At 52.8% G+C, this 23,028-nt stretch overlaps 1 protein-coding gene across 1 annotated transcript in view; it reads left to right on the top strand.

Moving 5' to 3' along the window:
• Positions 1-23,028, top strand: part of Srcin1 (SRC kinase signaling inhibitor 1) — a 62,090-nt gene that overhangs the window by 25,938 nt on the left and 13,124 nt on the right. Inside the window, exons 3-13 of the mRNA XM_051175341.1 lie at positions 6,265-6,288; positions 10,963-11,158; positions 11,692-11,890; positions 12,309-12,402; positions 12,850-13,724; positions 14,275-14,367; positions 14,625-14,668; positions 14,968-15,155; positions 16,107-16,282; positions 22,586-22,716; positions 22,832-22,979. Coding sequence (XP_051031298.1) covers positions 6,265-6,288; positions 10,963-11,158; positions 11,692-11,890; positions 12,309-12,402; positions 12,850-13,724; positions 14,275-14,367; positions 14,625-14,668; positions 14,968-15,155; positions 16,107-16,282; positions 22,586-22,716; positions 22,832-22,979 — 2,168 coding nt within the window. The remainder of the gene's footprint in view (positions 1-6,264; positions 6,289-10,962; positions 11,159-11,691; positions 11,891-12,308; positions 12,403-12,849; positions 13,725-14,274; positions 14,368-14,624; positions 14,669-14,967; positions 15,156-16,106; positions 16,283-22,585; positions 22,717-22,831; positions 22,980-23,028) is intronic.

Below are 23,028 nucleotides of genomic sequence, written 5' to 3'. Positions count from 1 at the left end.
GGCGATTCCACCCCCTCCGGGGCTGGCCAGCCTGCCCAGGTGAGCCACCCATCTCGCCCCAAATCCATGGTGGACCTTTTTTTGTAGGGGGGGATGTAGATACTTTTTATTTTGCACCCCTTCTCTTATGTATGAACCCTCCATTTTAGGAAACTTCCATGCCCCGAATTCACATCTCCCATGATTGATTCTTTACCATCATCTCCCCAAAATCCAACTGGAAACTTTTTGAGGGATAGCCATGATTTTAAAAGCAAACAGTTTCTGTCTTTTGAACAAGAGGACTGTTCTTGTTCTTGGGCTTTTAGAGGCCTCTTATTATTCTCATCTTATTACCCTATCTATACCACACTCTTCTAGTCTGAGTAGCGCCCCCTCCCCCATCTAACCACCAGGAAGTTCTGTGTGGTGTCTTCCTCTCACTCTTGTAATTTTTAAAAAGAACTAGGGTGTCTAGCCATTGCTTCTGAGCCTGTTTCGCCCTTCCTCAGGGAGCCTCCTTCTCCCTGATAGAAGGATGTATTTCAGCATATGCTCCCAGCTCAGGCCTGGGCACTGCCTGGGGAGAAATAACAGACCGGGGAGGAGCAGGAGTTCAAGCAGTATCTGGGGCCAGGGAGTTTAGGACTTGCTGCTTGTGGCTGTAGGTAGAAGGGCAGCAGCTGCCAGGTTACTGGATGGAAGAGGCCTGGTTCCTCATGCACTGGAGTGTGCCAAAGCTTGACTTTCAAAAGGAAAATAAAATGAAAGGGTATTGTGACTGGCTAGGATGCAAGGAACCTTGGGAGCTGGGGGCGCTTGGGATGAGGAACTTGTCTAGTAATAGCTTGGCACACTGGACTTCAATCAGTCTCAGGGCATGCATGGAGCTGCTTCTTTCCAGCTCTCAGCCCTCTTTTGGCTGAATCTGGGGAACAAGGGAGCAAGGGATGTGAATGTTCTTAAGGCTGGATGACAGGCGGGAGAGAGTTGTTCTGAGTGGCCATATGTATGTGTGGTGGAGACCACAGACAGGCAGAGGGGTGGGCCAATGATAGTGATGGACTGAAGACAGGCACAGGATGGACAGCCAGGTCCTTGGTGCCTCAGGTCCCTTAGATGGAGTGTGGGGCAGGGATAGGGCTGGGGTGAAGGGCAGGAATGGGTTGAGTTGTGCCCTGTAGTGGAGTTAAGGTCTGTCTGCATGTCTGGAATTTTGCTCTGATAGAAGAAGAGTTTGTGGGGCCTTTGTCCCAGAGTTTAATAAACACAGAATCTTGTCATTTCTTGATACAGCTTACCACATTCTTCCCCATCAGGGACGAATCTGAGGTTCAGTTTTGTAAAGCTAAGGCACAGAGACGCCCAGCAAAGGCCCAGAATCACACACAGCAAAGCAGGATTAGACGTCAACAAGGAAATTTAAGCAATCCTAGACCTCCCCGACAGAGTCGGGATTAAGTCATGGAAGGATTAAAGGGGCAAAAGGGCGCTGCCGAGAGAGGAGGCTAAGGGCCGAGAAGGTGGGGGTAACTAAGACCTTTGGGGATGGGTACAGTGAAGAGGATCCTGGGTAGGGACCAGAGGTTAAACCAAGCCACAGCCCCTCCCCCCGCGCTTCCACTAGGCTGTCTAAACTCCCTTCTTTCTGCTGCAACCCGAGTCCCGGGCGGCAGGCCGGCGTATCGGGTGACCGCGGCGACGTAGCCACCAGCCTCCTCTGCTCTTCGGCGGGGCTGCGCTGGCGGGGCCGCGCCGCGGGAGGGGGCCGAGAGGGGATGCGCACGGCAGCGCAACGCGCGGCGCCAGGTGGAGTCGCGGTTACCGGGGCGACCGGGGCCCGGGCCGGCTCGGCGGCTGTGGCTCTCGCACTGCAGCAAAGGGCACCGGCGGCGGCTGCGGAGGCGGCCGGGGGAGGGGAGAGCCTGCGCGGGTGGGAATAGCAGGCGGTTCTCCCTCCCCCGCCCGACGCCGGACCGGGCTTCGCGGGTGCACCTGTGGCCGCAGGTAAGGGCGAGCGGCTTTGGGGGACTAGGTAGCCGCGTGAGGTTCGGCGGGGGGGCGGGGACCTGGAGATCGAGTCCCGATCCATGGGTCGGAGGATTGGTCTAGGGGTGCGGGCGTGCGGCTGCAGCGGGTTCCCGATCTCGGAGAAACGCCCCCTCCCTTAACCCACCGCAGCAGGTGCCTTCCACGTGGGTCGGCCCCCGCCCCCAAATGCGGCATCGCCCCCCTCCCCCAACCTCGGAAAGTCATGACCTTCCCTGGGTGCGCCCCGGCCCAGGGCGCCGTGCGGTTCCCGCAACGCACCCCCTCCTCGCACACTCAGCCTCCGCAGGGCTCCCAGCCGCTGCTGTCGCTGCAAACCCTTAGGGAAGGGCCGTTGCAGGCTGGCGGCCAACCAGGCCCGTGGCGTAGCCCTAGATTGGGAGCTGGACTTGGATTTACAGGAGTTGGGAGGTGGGTGTGTACGCCAGTCTGTAGATTAAGGAAGGGGGTGCGACTCGTGGGTTGCCTTCCTCCCTGGAGGATGCTCCTTTGAGGCCCGAGGTCAAGGAGGGGTCATATGGACACCTAGCCTACCCCAGTATGTCTGCCCAGGGGTAGGGGAAGGAGCAGTGGTAAGGTCCGGATTGGGATCCGTTCTCCCCCCTCCCCCCCAGGGATGGAGTGGATGGACGAAGGCCATTTGTAGGGGAAGAGAACCCCAAGACTAAACTACTCGAGAGGTGATGAGGACGAGTTAACTCCTCAGCCCTAGAGGGAAAAAGCTGTTTCCTCCAGTCTGGGGGAGGTAACTTACTTCCTGGGCTCCCTGGGGGAAGTCCCCTCCCCCATGGCTGAAAGCTTGTTCCTCAGGGATGGTTGGCTCTTGTTTTTGCCCCAGCTCTGGCAAGCCTTCACCACCAGCGGCGGGTCCTGCTAGCCTCTCTCCTGCTGAGCCCTACTTTCACAGTGCCCGAGTTTTGGGAAGGGTAGCTGTCCCTGCACGTAGGGTAGATGTTTTGGCTTTGGTGAGGTTTTTGTTGAGCCAAGAGAAGAGGGACCTGGTCCTGTCCTTGCCTTATTTATTTGTTTGTTTGTTTGCTTGCTTGCTTATTTTTGAGACAGGATCTCTATTATGTAGCTCTGGCTGCCTGGGAACGCTGCAGGTAGGCCTCGAACTCCCAGAGATCCACCTGCCTCTGTGCTGGGATTAAAGGCATGCACCACCATGCTCAGCTCAGGGTTTTTTAGACCTGTGTTATTCTCAGGAAAATGGCTCAGAACTTTGGGGGCTGGGAGTGGAGCCAGGCCTAGTGTTTAGAACTACCCCCTCTCTCCTTGCCTTGCCTGCTTTACTTGATTGGCATTTATTCATTGACGCAGATTTGTTGAGGGCATTGCTACATACCAGGTACCATACTGGGCACAGACTGAGGAATCTACAACTAGTGAGGGGGTCAGGGTGCGCACCAGAGGTGTCCCCCTTGCACAACAGAGGAGGAGCCTTGCTTTCTATCATCAGGGATGGTCCTGTGGGTTAACATCTGGAAGGGTGGATGATGGCCCATCTCCCAGGGGCTTCTTCCCACTGCAATTTTCCCTTCCCAGGATAGAGTTGCTGGGAGACCTGGTTCCTGCTGGGGCCAGCTAAGAGGATGCTTTTCCTATTTGAAGAGAGGACCAAGGAAGGAGGTGGCACTCGCCTGAGCACTCTGACATTCAGAGCTGCGAGTTATAGGACTGGGTGGCAGTGTCATCATCAGTCCAGCCAAGTCCCCCAAACACAAAAATAGCTTATCTTCCACCTGCACACTTCCCAGAGCTAGGATGATCTTTCCCAGACACTGGTACAACCAAACACCCTGTTATCCCCTTGGGCTTGTTCATGACCCAAGCCTTCCAGGTACTGCCTGGTGGGTGTATAGAGGCTTAGGGATGGGCAACTTTTATGGCTCTTGGTTCAGGAAATTAACTCCCTGGCACACAATGATGGTGTCATCATAGCCACTGAATACTGACTAAAGGTGTCACAAGTCCTGACCCAGCTAGTAGAGGGGAGCAGAGAAAGGACATTTTCTCTAAGTCTCTATAACTTCATACATTGCTCTGATAAAAAATTACATTTATTTAGTATGTGTGTATGAGGGGGGCATATCATTGCCATGGTATATGTGCATGGAAGTCAGAGGACAGGGGGATTGGTTCTCCATTCTACCATGTGGGCTCCAGGTAGCGAACTTAGATCATCAGGTTTGGCAGCAAGCACCTTTACCCACTGAGCTGTCTTGCTGGCCCTTGTGTACTATTTTGTATATATTTCTGTAGCTAGTGTTTGTGCCTATGAGTGGGTATCCATGCCTCTATGGCTCTGTGTTATGCCGAGAGGGGTGTGACTGGCCTTATTAGCATGTGTCTTTGACTGGGCCTAGTGCTAGCTGGGGTCCTTGGGAGCACATTGGGGTCTGTGTGGTCTCTGTGTGGATGTCTCCGAGTTGCTGTTTCCAGGATCATTTCTCATGGCTTCCCTTAGCGGCTGTGCACTTTGGTGGGTGGGTGTGTTTGTTGTTCTGGGCATGTTTGTGACATCTTTGTCTACCCAAGGATGTGTCTTGAGTCTACCAGCTCACTGCAGGAACAGTGTGCACGTTGCTGGGAGCTCTGGGTGGCTCCTGTGCCCACTGTGGGGTGGGAAGGGAGTGTGAGGCTTTCTCTGTAGGGCTGTCTATCACTCCTGGTCCGCAGACATGACTTTCAACGCAGACCTCTCCAAGTCCTCAGCCTGGCTCTGATGTCTCCTATGAATCTACTCTCCACACTTCCCCTTCTATCCAAGGTCACAGAAGCTGTGGCTCAAGTCTAAGCTTTGTCCCTCCCTGTGATGCCTGGGGGCATCCCTTCCCACTTCAGGGGTACCCTGTGTCCATACAGCCTTTGCTGACCCTTTGGCTGCCTGCAGTGTGGCCACTTTTCATCTTTTGGATCCAGTAATTTGGAAGAGATGGGGGTTGTGGATCAGGTATGTGTGTAGGGTGGTGACAGATAAACCTTATTCCAGATCCAGGTTGGCATCATCCCTACCCTAAAGAACTGTCACTCTAAAGTCTGTACCTAGCAGTAGCCATCCTCAGCCCCATCCCAGTTCTTCCCTGCTCCCAACACATCCAGGGGGCACGGGGCACCACAGCATGGTGTTCTCCCAGCAGGAACTCTCAAGGTCCCTTTCCTCTACCATTGGCTCCGAGGCCTGGGGAATCTTGTCTGCTCGTGCCAGGCACCCTAGGGCCAGGCCATCTGCTGCCTCTGTCCTGCTGAGGCTGGCACCGGTCAGCAGGGTACCCTCAGCTTTGCCAAGAACCAGCCTGCCTTCAGGGCTGTCCTTTCCTTGTTGCTAACTTTCCTTGGTGCTAACCATCTGGAAGGACCTTCTGGTCTCTGGGGAGGGCAGGCGACCCTGGGTTACTGTGAGTGAGGAGAAGCCTCCAGCCCCCTTACAATTCTTCTCCACTGTCTCTGTAGCTCCAAGAGCTGCTCAAGCTCCCATCCACTGCCCAATGCCAGAGGTCGCTGGCAATGGGCCACTTTTCTCCACAATCCTTGCACATCCTGGCACACAGGCCTGCCTGCTCTGGCTTTGGTCCCAGCCACCACCACTCCCTGCCCTTAGCCCTGCTGGGGTCCTATTCCCTTTTCTCGACTTCATCCCTATGTTTTCTGTACTTTGATCTGTAGCTGTAACTCCCATGGAAGACTGGCCAGTATCTAGCCCCCATACTTGACCCCTCACTTCCATCTGCTTCTTCCCACTCCTCCTGCCTGCTCCAGGGGACCCACTTAACCCTTATGTAGTCCTGCTCAGCACACCTTCTCCCTCCTGTCTCCAGCTCTTCACTTTCCCAACCAAGCTGGAATGCCATCTTTTCTGGGACATTTTACCCAACCTCTCTCTGACCCCACAGCCCAGATTTATCACTCCCCTCCCCTCAAGTCTTTGACTGTCTCATAGTCATCTGTGCTTTTCATTAACTGTAGCTCTCTGAGGTCAATTACTATGCCTAGGAAGACACTTAAAACATCTGGACTGTCCTGCTCCCCACCAGCAGACCTGGAACCTGCCCATTCTTAGTGAACTGAGAATGTTCTAGCCTCAGGAGAGAATTGAGAGGCACAGGCGTTGCCTGCTGTCTGTTCCCTAGAGGGGTGGAGGCCTGTGACCCAGGGTTTCGTATTGAGAGTCTCTGTCCTGTCCCTGTCCCCTCCTGGCAGCCCCTTCATAACCATCTCTTCTCTTATTCCCATTAGCAACCAAACTACTGGAGTTTCAAGGTCAGTGCGAGATGCTTCTGCGTCTGTGACAACTGCATGTCCTGCCCTCCCCTCCCCGCCTCTGCCTTGCACATGCTTTGCACTGGGGTGTGCATCTGCAGGGGCCCCCTCCTTTGCGGGCGGTGGGCCTGGGGCTGCCGGCTAAGGCTGCTGCTTGGGGGAGAGTCTGGGTTTGTCTGCCAGGGCCTTATGGATCCAGAGTGGGAGTTTCTGTCACTGCTGCTGGAGGTTTGGCCTAGAGATAGATGTTCAAGTCCTCAGCTACCCCAGCCTGCTAGGGGTGTTTTAGAAGGAGAAGGGTTCCTGACACTCCTCAGCCTAGAGAGTTGGCTGACAGAGGCAGAGACCTGAATGCATGAGTTCCTTGTGGTCCCTGGAGCCTTAACTCACTTTGTCCCTCAAAGGAAGGCCTCATGACTGCCTTTCTTATTCCCCACCATGTTAGGACCAGACAGCACATTTGCCCTGTACCCTTAAATTTATTCACCTGGGGTGGGGAGGGCAGGCCTGGGGAGTGGATACCTTCCTACTTCCTCCGAGCAGTTTGTGTCACTGAGACCTGAAATGCTTTCTCCCGACTTCCAGGGTGCCATGGTGCCCCTGGGGGAGCAACCTCAGGCATGCCCTGCATCTTCCTTGGCCCCCACACCCAGAGCTGGGTGAGACAAGGTCTGTTGTGGTTTATTGTGTAGATCTGTGGTCTCTGGAACCTCAGACATTATGAAAGGGTAGCAGGCTATCTATCACCCAGACTCACCCGGTCCCTTGTGCGCAAATTTTTTTCCCTGTGAGTATCATGGGATCCTGTATTTGCCTGTCAGTCTGCCTGGTGGCGAATTCTCAGTGACCCAGCAGTAACTTACGGTCAGTCCTCTCTGGGCCTTGTTTTCTCCTTTGGAGAGGGAACAGTGTCTCTATCATAGAGGGGGCCCCCCACCTGCCTTGTGGGGATTAAACCCAGCCCTTGAGCAGGAAACTCAAGGGTGATATTGTTTTTGAGATGTTTCCCTGACTGGTCTGGAATAGGTTATGTAGGCCAGGCTGGCCTTAAACTCACAAAGAGCCACCTGCCTCTTCCATTAGTGTTAGGTATAAAGGTGTGTGCCACCATACCAAGCATCCCAACCCTTTCTTACCTTTTATTTTGAGACAGTGTGTCACTGAGTTCCAGGCTATCTCTGTAGCTCCGGCAGGTCTTGAATTTGTGATCCTCCTGCTTCAGCCTCCTAAATTGCTGGATTACAGGCATCAGCCATCAGGGCTGACTAAGCTGTTGAAAGATTGAAGAGACAACAAAAATGCATGTCCAAGGCAGTTTGTGCTTTTCCTGGTAGCTGACTTTATCAGTGTTGGAGTCATGGGTGCTGACTTGATTCCAATGTCAGGGTGCTACAGTTGCCTTAGGGTTTTATAGGAAGTCTTGAGTCCCAGGCTTCTACTCACAGAGATTCAGATTAAGGGCCCGTGGGTCCTGGAAAGAGGATTTGTGCTTCTGCCCAAGTCTGTAGAGAGCTGTTGGGAGAGCCCAGATCTTGGTTTGACTGTCTTGGCAGTGACTCTTTCTGCCTGGACTCAGGCAAGGTCTTATTAGCTTCTTGGTGGAACAGGTCCAGTGGTTGAGCTCACTGCTACCTTGGCAGCCCCATCCTGTATTCAAGTTCTGTTTGAATTCCTGTTTCTTTTTCTTTTTCTTGCCATCTCCCTTAGCCAGCTCATCTAACCAGAAGCTCATATGTGACTGTTAGTTGGGTCAAAGACAAAATCATGAGCTTATTTAAAACATTATAAGATTTATTTTGTAATTTTTTTGGGAACTTTTGTTCAGTTCTCAACTGTGAATTTGGTAGATACCATGTCAAAAGTTGGACATGCCTGTTAGTGGCTCGTAGATGTTTTATTTCCTTTGTTTGATAGAGGCCAGGGAGCAGAAAGAAGTGTTAATAGACTTTCCTTCTCCTTATCACCCCCCCCAAGGTTTCTCTGTGTAGCCCAGGCTGTCCTGGAACTCACTCTGTAGACCAGGCTGGCCTCAAACTCAGAGATCCACCTTCTTCTGTCTCCCGAGTGCTGGGATTAAAGGTGTGCACCACCACCTGGCCTAGGATTTTCTATAAAGTTAGAAAGAATGGAAAGGTGCCCATGGGGCTAGGGTGGAGGCAGGAGCAGGCAGGGGAAGGGAAGTGGTTATCCTTTTTCCCCTAGGGTTCCTATTTTTGTGGCCAGCCATCTCTAGGACCCTGCCCTCTTGATGTTGTTCAGTCCATCCTCTTCCAGACTTCTCAATTCTTCCCCCCACTCTGACCCAGTGACCATCCCTATTCTTCATCTCTGCCAGCTGCTTCATTCTGTAGCTTCTCATCGACCCCAGCTTGGCAACCACTGACCTTTCAGTTGCCTGGCAACCCCATGCCCACCAGCTTGGTTCAGACTCCCTCACTTCTGCATAGGTTGCCCACTGCAGTGGCTTCTCTGGGAGTGAAGATGGGAGGGAAGATGTCACTGTTGGTCAGCCTAGATCTGAAGTCTGGACATGGGAATCTCCCAAGGAGGCCTAGTTCATACACTACCTCCTTCCTCCCAAGACCATATTCCTCCCTGCTGGTCAAGATATCGTGTTTGAGGCTGGAAGCCCCTTGGTGACCTCCAAGTCGGATTTTCCATGTCCTCGAGTTTTCAAGGCCACTTTGAGGAGCTGGGCACACTGCTTGTTGGAAGATGCTCTCCCTTTCTGAGATTGCTAATTAGATGCAACATTAAACTGGCTTTAATAGGAAGGCAAGATTAATTAGGGGATAATCAGGATTTGGGGGAAGAAGGGACTGAACAGGAGAATAAATTATTCTTTTTTAGAGATGTTTATTAGGAGGGTTGGACAGAAACAGGAGGATGGACACAAGTTTGAGGTCAACCTGGCCTATATATCAAGTACTTGATAGGCCAGTCCTGGCTACACAGTGAGACTGTGTCAAAACACAAAACAAAATAAGAGAGATGCCTTTGCCATTGTCTTTTTAGTTGTATAAATGATATATTCCAGTTGTTTAAAATTCAGTTTCATAAAGGAATAAAATAAGTAAAGCTCTCTCAAACTGGGCAGTGGTGATGCATACCCTTAATCCCAGAACTTGGGAGGCAGAGGCAGGCAATTCTCTGAGTCTTAAAAAAACTAGGGGAAAAGATCTCTCAGCCCTGAGATTGTAATGTTGATGGTTTCAAGTGATCTGTGTGACTTAAGTGTTAAAAATAAGTTTATTTATGTTTGTTTTCAAATAAGGTCTCAGTATAACCCAGGATAGCCTCAAACTCATGGCTGTTCTCCTGTCTCAGCCTTTTCTGTGCTGGGATTATAGGCATGAACCAGCATACTATTAAAAAGAAAGAAGGAAAATAAGAGTACAGTTGGACATGTGTAATTTTTGTCACGCAGTAAGCTTATATTTGTAGGTATAATGCCCATACCACAGAATGGTGTAGATTTGGTTCGTTATCTGACTCCTTTAAATATTTAAATGAGAGCTGAGCATGGTTGAGAATGCCTTTAATCCCAGCACTCAGGAGGCAGAGGCAAGTGGATCTCTCTGTGAGTTCAAGGCCAGTCTGGTCTACTTAGCCAGATCCAGGTAGCCAGGGCTACATTGTAAGACTCCTTCTCGGAAAAGAGTAACATTTTAAACCACTGCATTTTAAACCACTGCGAGTCTATATGGTAGCCAGGGTTAGTGTGGGGAACTAGGGCAGAAAGGCAGAGGTTGTGGCCCTGGGTAGCAGCCAGAAGTAAGATCTAGAAAGACAATTGAAATAAGGAGGGACACTCCCTCCCAGGTCAGGCCATCTTGTGGCATCCTTCCAGTACAGCTCCCGGGTCTTTATTTGGGGGAGGGGTACTAGGAATCGAACCTAGAGATTCACTGAGCTATGGTGACATCCTCCCCCATCTCAGCTGTAGATCACTCTCAGTTAAAGCTTTAGGGAAGGGGTTGGGGAGGCCAACTAGGCTGTGTGACAGTGCTTGTGTCCCAGGGAGGGGCAGAGCCTGCACAGTACACTTCTGTGTGTCACACCTGGCTTTGCATGAACATTGAGTGTACAGTTTACATTGTGTTTCAGTTGACTCAAGGGTTTGGGAAATCCTCCCCAGTTACAAAATCCTCTAAGTCAAGAACTCTAGACATGCACACCTCTCAGTGCTGAAAGCCTGGGGTCCCTCATTTTCTTTGCTTTCTCTCTGCTCCCCCAAGCCCCCTGAACTCCATGAAGAATAAATCCGCCGCTCACACACCCGCCGCTTAATTAATGTCTGGAACTAATGCTCCAATTTGCTCAACAATTCTGCTGCTCACCTCGGTGACAAATTTGTGTTGTTGTTGTTGTTCGTTGGAGGCTTAAAATAGCAGGCGTGCCCAAGGGTCCAACTCAGATGGTTGTATGGCTTCCCAGGGTGCCTGAGTCTTTTGCCCACTACCTACCTGAGGTGTCCCTGGGAAGCCAAGGCCTTCGAGAGTTGGGAGATCTTTTCTACAGCCCAGCGAGTCTGGAACATAGGAGACCTTCCTTTAAATGTGTGTGTGTTGCTGGCTGGCCCGAGCTCTGTGGCCCAGATGGAGGCTGTGGCAGAGCAAGGGAGGGGGGTCGGGGCTCATGCTTGGTGCCTCTCGCCCTGCCCTATCCCTGCAGACCCGCAGCTCGCGCCATACTCAGGGAGCCCAGCCAGGGCTGGCAGACCAGGCAGCCAAGCTGTCCTACGCCTCGGCTGAGTCGCTGGAGACCATGTCCGAGGCCGAGCTGCCCCTGGGCTTCAGCAGGATGAACCGCTTCCGACAGAGCTTGCCTCTCTCCCGCTCTGCCAGCCAGACCAAGCTGCGCTCACCAGGTACTGCCCAGCCTGCTCGTCTTCGGGCCCTGCCACAGCTCCTCCCTACGACTTCTCCCGCCCTTCGCTACTCCAAATCCTGCCACTCCCTCCTCTAGCAGTGGTCACCTCCTCGAAATCCTTGCTGTCCTCGGCGCTCTTTCTCCTCTGCTAGACTTTAGCATACTCTGCTGACCCTTAAGCTCTCTCAGCCTCCTCTCTGTCCAACCCTTTTCTCTTTCTACTAGGCTTTTCCCATTTTTTTCTCCCGGCGTTCTCGCCACCCTCCCCAACTTTCTTTCAGATTCTGCCCCACCAGCTCCAGCCCCTAACCCCATTTCCGCGTCCACACTCCAGCTGCCTGGGGTCCGGTGGGTGCTTGCAAACCGGCGGCATGAGGAGCACGGCGTGGGTGCACTTGCACTCAGGGGCAGCCTCTGGCCTCAGACCTTGCCGCTGTGGGACTGATGGTGCTCCCGAGGGCTCACCACACTCCCCAGGCGCGAGTTGGGCTGATAGAGGCAGTGACCCTGAGGGCTGTGTCTCCTTCGCAGGGGTCCTGTTCCTGCAGTTCGGGGAGGAGACGCGACGCGTACATATCACCCATGAGGTCAGCAGTCTGGACACGCTGCACGCACTCATCGCGCACATGTTCCCGCAGAAGCTCACCATGGGCATGCTTAAATCGCCCAACACCGCCATCCTCATCAAAGACGAAGCTCGGAACATCTTCTACGAGCTGGAGGACGTCCGGTGGGCTTGGCCCCAGGGGTTGGGTTGACTTCCCCACACTTCTCTGAAGAGTGCTGGACATCTGGTGGCCCTTCCCTAGATCATCAAGCACCCGTTTCCATCCTTTTCCTTCCCTCCCTAAGCCCTCACACCGCCCTCTCTGCTAAATCATCCAGTCCTGTGGGTTCCCACTGGCAGGAAGCTATGGAAAACCACCCTGACTCTCCTTCCCGCCTTCTGTGTGAGTGTTGCACACTCGAGATTGCTTGCTGGTGGCAGGCATCCCGAGGCACCTGGAGTCACTGAAAATAGGAAAGCGGGAAAGGATTTTGATTTCAGGGCCCTCTCGTCTGCCTGAAGTAGCTGTTGACCCCTCTCCTCATTGTGCACCGCTAGAGGGAGCACATGGTGAGCCTCTGCCCTTCTTTCTTCCTGACAGGGACATTCAGGACCGCAGTATTATCAAGATCTATAGGAAGGAGCCACTGTATGCTGCTTTTCCTGGCTCACATCTCACCAACGGGGACCTCCGGGTATGGCTGGGAGTACCCAGGGCACTGGTGAGATTGGACAGGTGGAATCTAGGTAGAACTAGGACGGTTTTGGAGTTGGGAACTTAGTCCTAATTAGTTGTGAGGCTATGGAAGTACCGCCGGCTCACCTGCTACCTTCCCCACTGTCTACCCAAGATTTCTCTAAAGGGCTTTAGATATTGTAAGGCCTCTCTCCCAACCACTCCGTTTTCTCTTCTCCTTCCTGGTCCTCATCAAGAACAGACTGAGAGTTGCCTTTCTCATGTCTTTCCATCTGCCTGTTTACCCCCATGCTGGGAGTACTGATGTGCAAGGGGCCCAGGATGCAGTAGGGAGGGGGGCTTCCCAAGCCTGGTTGGGGGAGGGGGTGAGATGCTGGCTCCTCAAACCAGGGGAAAGACTCTTTGTTACCAACTCCATGGGCTTTTGGGGCTGTTTTCTGCGCAGAGAGAGATGGTGTACGCGTCGCGGGAGTCGTCGCCCACGCGGCGCCTCAACAACCTGTCACCCGCATCGCACCTAGCATCTAGCTCACCACCTCCAGGGCTCCCATCGGGGCTGCCGTCGGGGCTGCCGTCGGGACTGCCATCGGGCTCTCCCTCGCGCTCACGCCTCTCCTACGCTGGGGGCCGCCCTCCCTCTTACGCAGGCAGTCCAGTGCACCACCCGGCTGAGCGGCTGGGAGGTGCTCCAGCCAGCCAGGGCGTGAGTCCCAGCCCTAGCGCCATCCTGGAGCGACGCGATGTGAAGCCGGACGAGGACCTGGCCGGCAAGGCGGGCGGCATGGTGCTGGTAAAGGGCGAAGGTCTCTACGCCGATCCCTACGGGCTCCTGCACGAGGGCCGCCTGAGCCTGGCCGCCGCGGCGGGGGACCCGTTCGCATATCCAGGCGCAGGCGGCTTGTACAAGCGGGGCTCAGTGCGCTCGCTCAGCACCTACTCTGCCGCCGCGCTGCAGTCCGACCTGGAGGACTCGCTGTACAAGACAGGCGCCGGTGGTCCGCTCTACGGCGATGGTTATGGCTTCCGCCTGCCGCCTTCGTCCCCGCAGAAGCTGTCCGATGTGTCTGCGCCCTCTGGGGGACCCCCACCCCCGCACAGCCCCTACTCGGGGCCGCCCAGTCGTGGCTCTCCAGTGCGTCAGTCCTTCCGCAAAGACTCTGGCTCCTCGTCGGTCTTTGCCGAGAGTCCTGGAGGCAAGGCTCGCAGCACCGGGAGCGCCTCGACGGCTGGAGCACCACCTTCTGAGCTCTTCCCTGGACCTGGGGAGCGCTCCCTAGTAGGGTTTGGGCCGCCGGTGCCAGCCAAGGACACAGAAACCAGGTGAGGGGACATAGAAGAAGGAGGCATCGCAGAAAGTGGCAGGTTCTCTCTGGGCTTAGATCACAGGGGATGGCCAGAGAATCTTCAATGTGACAGGGTGGACATTGGATGGATGAGTGGCGCCTCAAGTGATGACTGTATTTATCCCCCCAAGCCTCGGTTTACCCGGAGGTAAAATGGAGTGCTGCTGACTCAGCCCTTTTAGTGCCCGGACAGTGAGAGCTGTCCAGCACGGGGCCCAGCTGAAATCCACTGGAGCAGGCTCGGGATGGGGAGGCGTCAGGCTTTTTGTATTTTATGTTTTGTGTTCTTGAGACAGTGTCTTGCTATGTAGCCCAGGCTACTCAAACTCTCGGCAATCCTCCTGCATCAGAGTGGCAGTGGTGAGAGAGGGAGTGGAGAGCTAGCAGCTCGATCCGTGGCTTTGGGTCCCTGTTCTGTGTGACAGCCGTCTGTCATCTGGCTGCTAATCTTAGAAGTGCGGTGTGGGGTGGGCAGGAGGGACTACAACCTCGCAGGAGCGCTTGCTCAGAGCCACCTTCCTCCCCAGGGAGCGCATGGAAGCCATGGAGAAGCAGATTGCCAGCCTCACGGGGCTGGTGCAGAGCGCCCTGCTGCGAGGTTCAGAGCCTGAGACCCCAAGGTGAGAGAGCCCCTCCCCCAACACTGACGTCAGGGCCTGGGCTTGGGGCAGCGACGAGGGCAAGGAGCTAAACTGAAAGTTCTGGACTCGGTTCTGCCTTCGTCTACAGTGTGACTCCGAGTGATTCCCCTTTCTTTTCTGTGGCTCTATCCTGAGATCAGAGAACTGGGGTGGTGACATTTAAGGTCCTGTTCAGCTTTGATGGTCTGAGGCCAGCCCAAGCTCCCATGACAATTCTCTTTTCCCCCCCACCACAGCGAGAAGATTGAAGGCTCCAACGGGGCAGCCACCCCCTCAGCACGTGAGTGACCCTTCTCTTCCTCTCTGAGTCTTAGGATTTGTTTCCTAACCTTTAAACTGGACTAGCTCTACTAGTAGCGGCATCATGGGGTTTTCCAGAGATAAATAAGTAGTGAATAGTCATCTTACTTCGCCCAGGCACTGTACTCCTGCTAGGATTTGCCACCACTAAGGGCAGACAGTCATAGCCATGTGCCTCTGGGTGGGTGTGGGGCCACAAGCGGGGAGGACGGCTCCTTCCCCTCCCTAGCTTTTTGCCCTGCTTTCCTTATGGCACATCCTTCTGGTCCCTCTCAGCAGCGTGTGGGTCAGGCAGTCGGAGCAGCGGGGCTACTCCGGTGTCAGGCCCTCCCCCACCCTCAGCCAGCAGCACCCCTGCAGGGCAGCCCACTGCTGTCAGCCGCCTGCAGATGCAGCTGCACTTGCGTGGCCTACAGAACAGCGCCAGTGACCTTCGAGGCCAGCTTCAGCAATTGCGCAAGCTCCAGGTAACCCCACCCCACCTCACTGGCTGTAACTCCTCCTCAAGCCCTGCCCCACCTTTCTCCACCATCCAGTTCTGGTGGAATCCCTCATTGCTCAGTGGCCTTTCTTCGGGCCCTTTCTCTTCCCTTTCTAGTTTCCACTTCCTCATTAACATGGGCCCTCTACCAAGCCCCGACCCTTCACTGACCCCCCCCCAGTTCCCTTCTCCCTCCCTGAGCCTAAGCCCACCCCTCCCCCATGTGCTATCCCTTGAGGCTGTCCCAGTTCCTTCAGCCCTGCATCCATATTCTCCAAGGCCCCTCAGCTCCCCCTTCCTGTCCTGCCTGGCAGATGGTCCCACCTGTCAGGAGCCTGGCATCACTGTGCCGGCTCCTCAAGAGGGGCTCAGGGCTTGTCAGGTGAGGATAATGAGCAGAGACAGGCGGGGGAGGGGGGGCGGGAGGGGGTAGGTGGAGGCAGAGAGCTGCCATCTGGGCCACGGGTAAGATCTCACCTACTCATGTCATTTGGGCTCGGAATTGGACCTTCATCTGTAGTCCCAGCCACAGCAACAGACCTTACCAACCACAGAGTTTGAGTCCTTCATCTCAGGCCCTGTCTCAGGGCTACTTTAGGCCATAGCTATACAGTCACACTGTCATGGGGGCAGTACCTAGTGTCACCCCTTGACCACACAAATTTTCATCGCGTACTCCTGCCCCTATACTTCTCCAGAATATTAATCTTGATCTCTGCTCCCAGCTGTCCCGCCCTTCACTGCTGCTCACGGCCGAGAGCCATAGCCATGCCATGCCGCTCTAACTTGAGCGAAACCCATAACTGCCCTCTCCATGAGCTATCATCCTCGGTCCGGATCTCTGCATTCTGCTCACCCTATCCAAGCATCATGAATCCTCCTCCCACCCAGTCCACGCGTGCATCCTTGCCCACGCGGACATCCTTGCGTCCCACAGCTCCAGAACCAAGAGTCGGTACGCGCCTTGCTGAAGCGCACCGAGGCGGAGCTGAGCATGCGCGTGTCTGAGGCGGCGAGGCGGCAGGAGGACCCGCTGCAGCGGCAGCGCACCCTGGTGGAGGAGGAGCGGTTGCGTTACCTCAACGACGAGGAGCTCATTACTCAGCAGCTCAAGTGAGGCTGGGCCCCTGCGCGTGGAGGGGGCGGGGAGGCGGCGGCCAGGGTGAACCAGCCTGATTTGCCTGGGAGTCGCAGTTCCTTTCCTTCGGAATCATAGATGACTTTGCTCTGTTCTGAAGTCTGATTTCACCCTCCACTGTGGCCTGATTTCTCCATGACCCACAAACCTTTGGCCATCTGGCATAATTCCTGATATTTTTTTTTTTTTCCTGGCTTGATGTCTCTGCCATGTTATTACTTCCTGTACCCTGCAGCCTACTGTCTTGAAGTCCACTGTCTGTTTTCCCTCTATCCTCTGCTTTTCCTTTTGACTTAAGACTATACAACTCCAGCCTCGGGTTCAGCAAGAATGTGGAATGTCAGGGGTGTTATCACCTGCCTAGCTGGTTGCTGACACTTTGTCACCCTGATCCTTGAGACCAAGTGTCAAGGAAGCCCGCTCCCCTTCTCAGCATAGTACAGCTAGGTTTTAGTCGTCTTGAAGGAGGAGAAACAGAGAACAACCCACTCCCAGTGCTTGGGCACAGAAGGGTTAACAGAAGACAGTCCGATCCACATTTAGCAACCGGCTGGCTGTCTGGCCACAATTCCATTGTCTGGCACCTGTGAAGAGAGATGCTGCTGTTTTTCCTGTGTCCATTCAGGAAGCAGCTCTGCCATCCGCTGCCACAGCTTTTTCTCCTGAGTTACTTGGGCTGAGGCAAAGGCTCCACCCCTTCTTGTAGCTCCTATTAGTGACACAGGGCAGTAGGGATCCAGAGACAACGCCAGAGTCAAGGGGCTGTGTGAGCAGGGTAGCTGCTACTCCTCTCTGTACTTCAGTGCCCTCATCAGTACCAAGATTCCCCCCGCCCCCAGACAGGGTTTCTTTGCGTAGCCCTGGCTGTCCTGGAACTCGCTCTGTAGACCAAGCTGGCCTTGAACTCACAGAGATCCTCCTGCCTCTGCCTCCCGAGTGCTGGGATTAAAGGTGTGCGCCACCACGCAGCCTAACATTTTCTTTGCAGTTCTTTCTGAAGCAGTTAAGGGCTTGTTTCATACTAAGGGGCTTGAGGCCAGGGAGCCAAGAGAGCTGCTGGACAGGGGCTCCATGAGGAGGTCACAGCTCAGCCTGGGGGCCCATGCAAACCTGGTATGCATTTTGGCAGTGTTTAAGGCAGGGAATCCTATTCTCCTGCAACACCAGGCAGCTGAGATGCGGTAAGGGGCCATCTCACATCGAAATAAGGCAGCAGCAGCAACCCCGGCCCTCCATCATGTCCAGGTGGGGTGACAGTGACAGCCCAGCCCGATATCCAATCAGACCAGTTGCTTCCAGGGATTCTGATTCCCCGCTTCCCCATCCCTTCCTTGTCTTTTCATTCTGCATAGAGGAGCTGGGCCAGGATTTTCAAAAGGCCTTAGACTGAGACATTAAAGGGAAATTAAGAGAACCATCAAAGAACTGAGACGAAAGAGATAAAAGGACTGATTTATGCTCTGGTCTTCATGAGTGTCTGGTCCCTGCCTTCCTGGGGACCTCCGTTCTCTAGGAGCCCTGAGAAACCCCATGCTCTATGCTTGTCACACCCATACTTAGACTGCTCACTGTCGAGAACCCAGGAGATGCCGGGGTGCGGGGTGGGGTGGGGGGATTCTAGCCTCTTTTGAGTGAGGCAGGCCCTGGGCCCTGTGATGGCTCTGTTCTGACCTTCAAGACCATCCCCTGCCTCCTGTCCTAGCCACCCACAGTAGCCCTACAGCCCCTATATGCTTGCCCGCGCTCTCTCTCTTTTGCTCTCTCCAGCTCTCTCGTGTTCTCTCTCATGTCCATTTTCCTTTGTTCTTTCCTCTTTCTGGCATCCTGAGGGCAGCCGAAGCTGGGCTTTGGTTTCATTCCTGCTGGGCTCACTCACCTGCCCGTCTAGCCAGAGGCTTGGGCTCTCTCTGGATGCTGTCCCCGCTGTCTGAAGCCTGTTTTCACCTGAGTGTGTCTGCTGACCCATTGCTAGCTGTGAGAAAGGGCTGATTTTTCCCCTGTGGTAGAGTGAGGGCTGGGTAGAACTGCGGGCAGGTGACATCATCCAGTTTGGAAGTGAGACATATCAGAGCCAATGGCTACATGAGTAGATACTTCTATGCCACAGAATAGTTGTGTGACCTTGAATTAGTTCATCTCAGAGCCTCTGCCATCCCTCTTAGTTAGAGTAAATAAGGCAGCTGCTATAACAAGAAGCTCCCAAATCATTTAATGGCTCTAAAATAAAAGACATTAAGCTGGGTGTGGTGTGATAGAATAGGCCTGTAGTCCTAACACTGGAGATAGAGGCAGAAGCATCATGAGTTCTAGGCCATCCTCCGCTACTTATCTTCAGGCAGCCTGGGATATATTGAGAGTGTATCTCAAAAACTTAACTAAAAGGGCTCAAGAGATGACTCAGGGCTTAAGAACACTTAATGCTCTTGTAGTTAAAAAAAAAAAAAAAAAAAAAAAAAAAAAAAAAAAGACCCAGATTCAGTTTCCAGAACCCACATGGTAGCTCACAACTGTCTGGAATTCCAGTTCCAGAGGTTCTGATGTATGCTTCTGGCGTCCATGGGCACCAGGCCTGCATACCATACACATACACACAAGCAAAATACTTACACACCTAAAGCTCAATAAAAACATCTTTCCAAAAAAACAAAAAATAAGGGCTGGGAAGATAGCTCAGTGGTTAAGAGCAGTGGCTGCTCTTCCAGAGTTCCCAAGTTCAATTCCCAGCACCCACGTGGCAACTCACAACTGTCTGTAACTTCAGTCTGGCACCCGCACACAGACACATATGCAGGCAACACATCAATACACATAAGCTAAATAGATAAATATTTTGAAAAAATTAAAAAATGACAGCCAAGTCTTGTAGCTTAAAAAAAAAAACAAACAAAAAAAACAAAACAAAACAAAAAACCAAAAAATAATAGATCTTTCTTAGAAAACACTGGATAGGTTAGCAAGTTTCTCTCCCATAGGCAGTCGGTCTGGGATCCAGGCTGGTGGAGTTTCTGCCTTGTTTAGCATGTGCCTTCCAAAATCACCCAGAGGATCATGGTCTTAATCACCAACCAGAAAGGGAAAAGGAGTAGCAGGCGCTTGCATAGGAAGTGTTTATGGACCAGATCTGGAAGCAGCATGCATCCCTTCCATCCCTATTCCACTGGATGGGCATAGCTCACTTCTAATCACAAGGGAAGCTGGGAAATGTAGTTTATTTAGTCTTTGAAGCACTGCTTGCTCATGCACTAACCGGAAGTAATGTTCCTCCCTCCAGGACCTGTTGTAAGGTTAAAATGAGGAAATGAATGTACAGATGCAGCACCAGGTGAACAGGAAGCGCTTAGTTCAAAGTGGCTCTTTAACCGGTGGTGCTGAATCTTAGGGTTTTGCCCTTGCCTCTGCCCTGGTCTGTCTTTTCACCAGCTGTTTAGATGGTGATGTCCAAGGTGTGCTGATGAGCTAGGCTGATGACACGGAACTTAGAGAGAGCAGACACATCACGTGGTAGAACAGAGTCAAGGCACTTAACCCCTGCAAGGTTGAGTTGAAATCCAGCAGGTGGGATGTGAGATGACGTACCTACCTGTAGCAATTCTTTCTCTCACTTCTTCATCCTATAATTTAAAGAGTTAAATTTTTAAAGAATCACGTCAGATCTCACCGATGTGGGTGCTAGGAGTCCAGCTCAGGTCCTCCGCAAGAGCACTGTGTGCTCAAAGTCGCAGATTCGTCTCTCCAGCCCCAGTTCCACAATTATTGACCATGTGTCTGTTCTGAACCAGGCACTGAGCTGGGTGCTGGGAACAGAGGTCAAACTGGAAGACATGATTCTTGCCTGTTTTGGGCTAGTGACACAGAAAGTTCACAAGTCAGCAAAAAGGAGCCTAAGGGAGTTGGGGAGGCAGGAGAAGACCCGCAACCCTGAGTGGGGAGACGGGGCGGAGCTTCTTTTTGAGACCTGAGATGAAATTCGCATGGAAATTAGCATGTACAGGCAGATGGAATACTCAGAGCTGAGAGTATGGTGTTCTAAAGGGCCAGAGAAGGCAGCACCTATAAGGAGAGATTCTGAATGATCCAAGCAGAAGCAAGCAGGAAAGGTAGAGATGCAGAGAGAGAGAATCTAGAGTAATCTCCAGGGATCATTGGCTCCTTTAGTCCTCATTGCAGCCACAGAGACACTCCTAGCATACCCTTTCCTTCCTTCCTTCCTTACTCCCTCCCTTCTTCCCTTCCTTTCTCTCTTTTTCTTTCTTTCTTTCTTTCTTTTTCTTCCTTCCTTTCTTTCTTTTTTGAGACAGGGTTTCCCTGTATTGCTTTGGAGTCTGTCTTGGAACTTGCTCTGTAGATCAGGTTGGCCTCAAACCCACAGAGATCCTCCTGCCTCTGCCTCCCGAGTGCTGGGACAAAAGGCATGTGCCACCAACACCCGGCCCATACCCATTTCTTACAAATTTTTTAAAGCTGGGTATGGTGGTGCATTCTATTCAAGAGGGTTGAAGGAGTCTACATAGTGAATTCCAGGCCAGCCTGGAACTTAGAACTTTTGATATCCTGTCAAGGAAATGACATTTATTTATTTACTGGGTGTGTATATGTGAGTGCCACAGTGGGAATGTCCAGTCAGTTTGATTCTTCTACCATGTGGGTCCTGGGGATGGAAGCCAGGTGGTTTGTCTTGGCAGCAAGTGTGTTTCGTTGCTGAGCCAGCTCACCAGCCCCAGCATACTCATCTTCCGAGTGAGAAGACTGAGAGCCAGAGAGCCCAGGGACACTAGGTGATTGTACTAGAGCTTTCTGCTGGGAAAGCACAGAAGGATCGTGATACAGATCTTGTGACTGTAGGGCTAAGTTTGGGGTTTAGCCTCAAGACAGTGGTTCTACTTAGGGCTTCATTTTTATTTATCTTATATATATATGTCTATATATAATGTATGTATTGTATGTGCTTGTGTGGTATACACATGGCTGTGTGTATACATGTTTGTGTTTGCACATGTGGATGTGAGAGGTTAGTTCAGGTGTCTTTATCACTTTCCACTTTAAAAAAAAAGATCTATGAGTTTTATTTTATGCGTATGCTTGCTTGCATGTATCTGTGTGTACTGTGTATATGTCTGGTGTCCAAGAAGGTCAGAAGAAGGTGTTGGATCCCCTGAAACTGGAGTTAGGATTCTGAACCACCATGTGGGTGTAGAGAACTGAGCCCAGGTCCTCTGCAAAAGCAACAAGTGCTCATTAGCTGCTAAAATATCTCTCCAACCTCTCTACCTTAATTTTGGAGGCAGGGTCTCTCTGTATTTCACTGACCCTGGAATTGGCCAGTGAGCTCCCAGGTCTGTCTCTGCCCCCTCCTCACCCAATACTGGGGTTAAAGTTATTCACCCGTGCTCATCTTAAAAGATGGGTGTTAAGGATCTGAATTCGGGTGCATAGCAAGCACCTTACAGACTGAGCCATCTCCTCAGCCTCCCGCCTACCCACACATTAAGAGTGTAACACAAAGGCTGACAACTTGGTTTGCTTTTGTTGGGATTTTTAGTTTGTTTGTTTTGAGGCAGCATCTTGCTGTAGCCCAGGCTGGCCTTAAAATTGTGATCCTGTTCCCTCCCAACCTGTTCCCTCCCAAGGGCTGGGATTACACATTTGCTCCGCTCCTGACTTACTTTTTAGGAAGATGTGGGATCATAAATGTTTACCATGAACCAGCTGAAAACCTGAGGTGGTTTTGGCCTCAAGGAGAAAGGCTCTGTGGCAGGGTCATTTGACAAAGGGTGATGGGCATGACTGCCCTCAGACATGTACAGCCGTCTCTAGCTAGGCTCTGTAAGACTGTGTGACCTCCATGTCCTCCCTGCTTCTGTGGATGAGTCTGAGGTTTCACAGCATAGGATGATAGGTGAGTGCTGGTGTTACAGGCTTGTGGGGAGGCCTGGGAGCCTCTTAAGGAACTATGTGGAAGTCTCATCTTTGAGATATAGCATTTCTGATTTCATTTGGGCATGTAGCCTGGTGGATAGCTGGCTTTTGATTTTGTGATTTTTTTTTTTTAATGTTTTGTTTGAGTCGGGGGTCTTACTCTGTAGCCCAGGCTGGCCTCAAACTTTCAACAATCCTCCTGCCTCAGCCTCCCAAGTGCTAGGATTACAGGAGTAAGCCATTACAGCTGGCTGTAGCTTTTAATTTTGATCTGATTGGTGGCATAATTTCTTTCCAGCTGCTCATTTCAGGGGGCTAGGCTGGGGCCAGAGGGGCTGAGAAGGGTCTCTCTGTGCCTGCAGTGACCTGGAGAAGTCAGTGGAGAAGATCCAGAGGGATGTGGCCCATAACCACCGGCTGGTGCCTGGTCCTGAGTTGGAAGAGAAGGCGCTGGTGCTAAAACAGCTTGGGGAGACGCTAACGGAGCTCAAGGGTGAGCCTGCCCTGTCAAGGGTGATCCTGAAGGGGTCCCTGCTGTGCTCCCCTGCAGTGTGCCCACTCCTCAGTGCTCCTTCTAGGCCAGCTTACTTCTTCTCCTGGCCTCTCAGCTCATTTCCCAGGCCTGCAGAGTAAGATGCGGGTGGTGCTGCGTGTGGAGGTGGAGGCCGTGAAGTTCCTGAAGGAGGAGCCTCAGCGCCTCGATGGACTTCTCAAGCGCTGCCGGGGGGTCACTGACACGCTGGCCCAGATCCGAAGGTCATTCTCTCCTTTGTCACTAATTTCCCATGGGGTTGCACACTGGACC

Source organism: Phodopus roborovskii, unplaced genomic scaffold (assembly GCF_943737965.1).
Source record: "Phodopus roborovskii unplaced genomic scaffold, PHOROB, whole genome shotgun sequence".
Taxonomy (NCBI): Eukaryota; Metazoa; Chordata; class Mammalia; order Rodentia; family Cricetidae; genus Phodopus; species Phodopus roborovskii.
This window is presented reverse-complemented; position numbering and strand designations above follow the sequence as displayed.